Consider the following 5,956-nt stretch of genomic DNA (forward strand, 5'->3'; position numbering starts at 1 on the left):
CCCCGCCCCCAATGCTCCATCCTGCCCCAGCTCACCTGTTAGGCGGCTCCAGGTGCGATTGCCGTCTCCGTCTCCGTCTCGCAGCGCCTGCCTCTCTGACACGGCCCTCTTGATCTCGTCCAGCACCAGGTTGAGTTCCTTGGAGCGCTTGAGGCTCTCCTGCTCAGCCGCGTGCAGACGGTCCCGCAGCGCCAGGAACTCCCGCTGGTAAACGTCCACCACGTCGCCTGAGGGCGGTAGGCACGCCGTCACCAGGGGGGGGGGGCCTAGAGCCGTCCTACCGCCCCTTTTGTGTACCCCCCGCACACGGCTGAGTACCCATCTGTGCAATAGCCCATCTACATCTGTTCTCGTGCCTGCCACACGCGAGCTATCTGGAGTTACGTAAAGTCACACTGACTCTCATGCTCGGGGGAGAAAAGCCCCAGTTTGTTTCTTACCCCCAGTTATTTTCTCCTTTGAGGAGGCATCGGAAGTGGGAGGGCAGCAGGATCACTTCCAGCCTTAGGTAAGGCAATCCTAAGCAGGGTCTGGAACAGCCTCAGACCAAATCCTTTCTGCCCATTGGCTTGCAAAACCTCCTCTCACTTCTTGTATTGTAGCATGTGCTCCTTCCAGGGGGTGGGACACCCAGGGCCCCATCCAGGGCACAAGGACCCAGTCCTTCCTTCCTCAAGGGGCTCCTCACCCCCTACCTTCACAGATGAGCTCATAGGCAACCCCATCCCCAAGACTCTCTGGGGACAGCTAGCCTCCCTGGATCACTCCTCCCATCCTCCAAGTAGGACTGAGCCTGGGCACACGGTCTGTGACAGTTTGTCCCCAAGTACCCATTCTTCACTGTCATGATCGTCACTGTTTGCTGGCATTGCACTGGATTCACTGTCTCACAGCAGCCCCAGGGAGTGGCTGCTACAGTTACAGCACCCCACACAGCCCCCTTACTCAGGGGACAAGCTCTGAACTCCCTGATGCCTGGTCTCTGGAGACCTGTGCTAGGCCTCGACCACCTTGAAGGGTCGGCATGCCACCCGAGGGGGACCCGTGTCAGAAACTACTCGTCCAGCTGGCAATGGCTGAGCCTGGGCATTAAGGGTGTAGACTGGTGGGACAGCACACAGGCAGGGCTACCTGACAGTGGAGGAGAATCCCTGGGATGCCAAGCTCCTGGCTCCACTGGTTTGGCAGGGCCCAGTGAGCAAGAATGAGATAAAAAACATCCTTGTGGCTGGATGCCAGCAGTTCCCGTCAGCTGTGCACTCACGGCCTTTGCTTGTCTAGCCTTTGCCCTCTTTATTTGCCATCACGCACACCTCCTTTTCCTTGTCTACTGTCTATGCTTCTGCACATGCTGTTTCTATTGCCTGGAATACCTTTTGTCTTCTGGGCCGAATGAAAACCCAGGTAGCCTTCAGGGCCTTGTTTCCAAGTCTCCAAGTCTAGGAAGCCTTCCGGAACTCCCCTCATACCCCCAGGCAGCTCTTCTGTTCATTGATCCTGGTGGGTTCACAGCCCCCAGAGTGCCCTGCGATGGCATTGCTCCCTCCTCACCCCCAGCCCTGTACACCAAAGGTCATGTTTGAGGCAAAGTTCAGTAACCTTAGGACATACCCACTTCCACAGCCCTGGCAGAGGGCCAGAGGGCCAAGTCCCAGGAGAATAGGAGGGGCAGCCCCAGGCAGGAGAGGGGTATGGAGGAGAGGAGCCAAGTGGATCCTCCCTGATGCACCTCAATAGCTTGCCTCTCAATCTCCCCACACTGGGCCTCACCCAGGGCTAAAGGCTGAGGCCACACAGAGCCAGGACAGCCCTGTGGTGGGGAGAAGGGAGGAGTCAGGTTACCAGATCTGTGAGGCTGCACACTAGGCTCCGGGGCTGGATTACCTTGGAAACCTGACCCTTGGACGTGGAGCTGGCCACCCCAACACTCATCCACCCAGCAATGGGCGGCACCAGGGCACAGGGAGCATCCTCTTCTTGGCAGTAGCTGATGGGGAGGGGGCACTGGAGATGCTGAGGCCTTCAGATCCCCAAAGAGGGAGTTCAGGGCCAGGTGGATGTGACAGGTTCACCTCCCTCCTGCTTGGATGCTGAGTGCATGCCCACCTGCCTGTGCCCCTCCCCTACTGCCCACCTGTGCAGTGGAGCTACTACTCCTCTAAGAGGCAGCCCTTGTGCCATGGCCCCATCCAGAGCAGCCCCCTGCAGTGGGGTCACTCTGTGAAGTTGGGGGAGGAGCAGGAGGGCACACCCACCTCTGACTCCAGACCCTGTTCTCCACCCTGGCCTTCTCTGTTCTTTAAATAGGCCATGCTGGGCCGGCCCGTGGCTCACTCGGGAGAGTGTGGTGTTGATAACACCAAGGCCCCGGGTTCGGATCCCATATAGGTATGGCCGGTTCGCTCACTGGGTGAGCGTGGTGCTGACAGCACCAAGTCAAGGGTTAAGATCCCCTTACCGGTCATCTTTAAAAAAAAATAATAAGGGCCGAGCCCGTAGCGCACTCGGGAGGGTGCGGCGCTGGGAGCGCAGCAGTGCTCCCGCTGCGGGTTCGGATCCTATATAGGGATGACCGGTGCGCTCACAGCGCTTACTGGCTGAGTATGGTGCGGCCGGTCTCAAAAAGGACAAAAAAAAAAAATAATAATAATAAAATAAATAAATAAATAGGCCACACTTTGTTTGAGTGTCCCAGGTGGACAGGCCAAGTGTACAACGGTGGGCAATGCTGTCCAAATCACCCTGGCCTCCCTTCCCCAGGGCCCCCCTTTTCCCCCTGGTCTCAAGCTTCCTCTGTTCACCTGGAGTTGATGGGTCCCATGGATGCCTGGGTCCGGCTTCTGCCCACACCAACCCTTCTGTCATTTCCCTGAATACTGCAGGACCTGTCTCTCAGTTGCCCGCCCACCCTTGCTCCTGCTCTGCCTGCTGTCTGCCAGGTCCCTGGTTTCTGATTGCGGCTTCACTGTCCTGGCTTGTCAAAGCCTGAAACTCAGGCTCTGGGGGCTGGGCCTTTGCCAGAGGTCTGCAGGGCCATCCCAGCACCCCCAACCTTTGTGGGCTGAGGGTCTGGACTGAAGTGATGAGTGGGCTGGGAGACGGCTCAAGGCTAAGAAGGTCAAGACCTGGGGAGACCCGGCCTCTGTGGGGGGATGGCGCAGGTCAGAGGTTTGTAGGAGCTGGGACTGGAGAGACTTTGGCTTCTCCTTTTATCCACACCTTCCTGCTCCAGAGAGGCTGGGAGGAGCTGGCCCTGGGAAGGACTGCAGCTGTCCAACGGCCACATCACTGAGAACTAGGAGGGCAGCAGCAAGGCCTGGAGGTTTTCTCACCCCTCTGCCTGAAGGCAGAGTAATCAGGACCCCTGAGGCCCACAAACCAACAATCCCCCACTTCTCTCTTGGTGGAGGAAACAGATTCAAGAGCCCAGCCAGGGCATGACCTTTGCACCCTGTACTTAGGGAAGGGGAAACAGGTTCAGAGGGACACAGGCAGTTGCCAGGCCCAGCCAAAGTTCTGCTGTTAACCTGCAGGTGTTCACCTCCTCTCCAAGTCCTGCATTCTCCCAGGAGTCAAGGAGGGTGTGCATTGTTGCTGAAGTCCAGGCCCAGAGAGAGGACCACCTAGCCACTGGGAAGGGCTGTGTGGCTGAGGCCCAGGGTCGGCACCTGCCTCATCCGCCACCTCCCCCTCTAGTCTGCCTCTCTGGGGATTGATCCTCAGCAGGAACTTGGCTGAGGGCTACAGTTTCAGTGCTGGCAGAGCTGCTTCACAAATTTCATCAAGGGTGGATACAAAATTGGGCTCCAAACCCTTCTCCAGGGTCCATCTTGCCAAGGTCTAAGGGTCCTTCCCAGGCTTGACCCTGTGCTTCCTCAATGCCACCTGCTCCTGCTGTCTCCTTCCTCTCTGGCTCCCTGCCTACCACCTTCCTTCCCTGCAGATTCTGGTTCCTTTGCCCTTCCCCTAAGTATTGGGTCCTCTCCTCAGCACCCCACTGCAAACTGGAAGGCAGGATCCATCTGGCTTCAGACTGGCTTAGTCTGGCTTCACCAGGGGCTTAATACAGAGGTGTCTATGTGTGAGAAAGAAAAGGGTTCACATGATTTATAGCCTAGATTTCTAGCTTCTCTTCAGGCCTCCGAAGACCTGGTCCTACAGGGCCCCCAAAGAGACGCTGACAGCCCAGGACACAGGGCAGGCCCAGGTCAACGCCCCCATTTCCAAGCCTCACAGGCTCCTGGGCTTCCATCCCCCAGGGGGAAAGACCCCTGCATCTAAGCCCCTGCTCTTCTTTGATGGGGGATGCTTGCCTGCTCCCCAGGCCCTGTGTGCCAGCCCCCTAGATGTCACCCCTCAGGCACAGTGAGCCCTAGATGGAGCCCCTTGTATCTCCCTTACTCTGCTGTTCCTGGAGACTGGCTCCCAGTGGAGAGAAGGCATCCTGAGGGGGGTGGGGGGACCATGTTGCACGTGCTGCCATTGGCCTGAGGGTATGAGGCTGCTGCAGGAGGCAGACAGGCACTGTAGCCTGGCTGAGGGCAGGGTGCAGGGGGCCTTATCACCCTACCCACAATTACAGGAATCTGCCCCACCCTTTCAGATATAGGCTCACCTAAGCCTCCGTGCCAGTGTGCTTTTGTGGCTACTCTCCCCCAGGTGACATACCCTACCTACAGAGAACTGTGTCCCAGCTATCCATCCCCTGATAACACACTCCACCCACAAAGCCTCTGCCCCAGCCATGTCCTCCCGTGGCAGGCCCTATTTGTCTCCCCTCAGGGTCCCTGGGTTATGACTCTCTGGTCCTAGAGGCCCAGCAGCCCAGGCCTCCACCCCAAAGGGACAACTGCAGTAGATAGGCTGGGCTGGGCTGGCAGGAGCTTGGTAGAACTAGTTGGGGCTTGGAGGGTCAGGAATGCTCCGGGTCCTCCCCCAGCCTCATTTAGTGTGGAGTTGCAGAACAGGGCAGCAGCTGGTAAGAGGAAGGCAGAGGGTCAGCAGGCCTCAGCCTGATCCTGCTTAGGCCTCCTGCAGGAAGGCCGGGAGGCAGGCAGGAAGCAGCATTTCCCTGCACCTCCTGTGCTTCAGGCTGGCTGGACAAGGGCCTCTGAAAGCCGCAGACCTCACTCAGCCCAAACCAGCCCTCCCCCCAGCAAGCGACTTCAACCAGAGCTGGGGCCTGCGGCCACCCTCCAGACTCAGGGGGCCATGGTGGGGAACTGGCCAGCCTGACCAAGCTTCGGGTGCACCTGTGTGCATGGAAGCAGGGGGTGGTGGACCAATGACACCACACAAAGGAAGTTATCCAGTAGAAGGGGCTGGGCTGGCTCCTCATGAGGCCCTCCACTCACTCCCCACAGGCCAGAAGCCACAGGATGTCTTCCTGGGCACCCAGGTACCTGCGGAGGAGTCCTGGGACCAGATGTCATGGAGGAGCACTGCAGGGGCCCCAGGGAACTGCATGGGGAGAGGCAGCATCCCACTGGGCTGGGGCCTAGAGGTGGGAGTGCGGTGGGTGGCGTGGGGTGGAGGGTCTGGCTGTCACCTGTTTCAGTAACACTGTTCCTGCTCCTGCCCAGGCGCCTGGAGCTGGCACCGTAGGACCACCTGGTCATAGCTACCTGTGTGACCTTGTGTCTCTGCCCCTCTCTGAGAACTCCATGGGTCCTCATCTCTTCAGTGGGAGTGACCATCCCAGCATCGGGACAACTGTGCCCACGGAGGCCGGTCCCGAGCACCACACGGGGAACCGGCTGCCTCTGGGCCCGCCGTCCCGGCCCATGCCGGAGGAGAATTTCGTTATTCCAGAAGCAAACAAGTGGGGGCGAGGATGGGAGGGGCGTCCGCCCGCGCTCCCGGGCCGGGAAGGGGCGCCTGTGTCGGCTTCCGGCCGCCTCCCGCGGCCCCTGCCCCGACCCCGCGCCGGCCGCAGACGCCCAGGTGCGCCCCGCTG

The 5,956-nt window shown here is 59.4% G+C and overlaps 1 protein-coding gene across 1 annotated transcript in view; it reads right to left on the reverse strand.

The window, feature by feature from the left end:
• MGAT4B (mannosyl (alpha-1,3-)-glycoprotein beta-1,4-N-acetylglucosaminyltransferase, isozyme B) overlaps positions 1 to 5,956 on the reverse strand; it is a 12,156-nt gene that overhangs the window by 4,650 nt on the left and 1,550 nt on the right. The window contains exons 2-4 of the mRNA XM_008584983.1: positions 1,885 to 1,987; positions 1,612 to 1,810; positions 36 to 374 (exon numbers count right to left, since the gene is read on the reverse strand). Of these exons, the coding sequence (XP_008583205.1) occupies positions 36 to 374; positions 1,612 to 1,810; positions 1,885 to 1,987 (641 nt within the window). The remainder of the gene's footprint in view (positions 1 to 35; positions 375 to 1,611; positions 1,811 to 1,884; positions 1,988 to 5,956) is intronic.

The sequence above is a fragment of the Galeopterus variegatus genome, unplaced genomic scaffold (genome assembly GCF_000696425.1).
Source record: "Galeopterus variegatus unplaced genomic scaffold, G_variegatus-3.0.2 Scaffold3414, whole genome shotgun sequence".
NCBI lineage: Eukaryota > Metazoa > Chordata > Mammalia > Dermoptera > Cynocephalidae > Galeopterus > Galeopterus variegatus.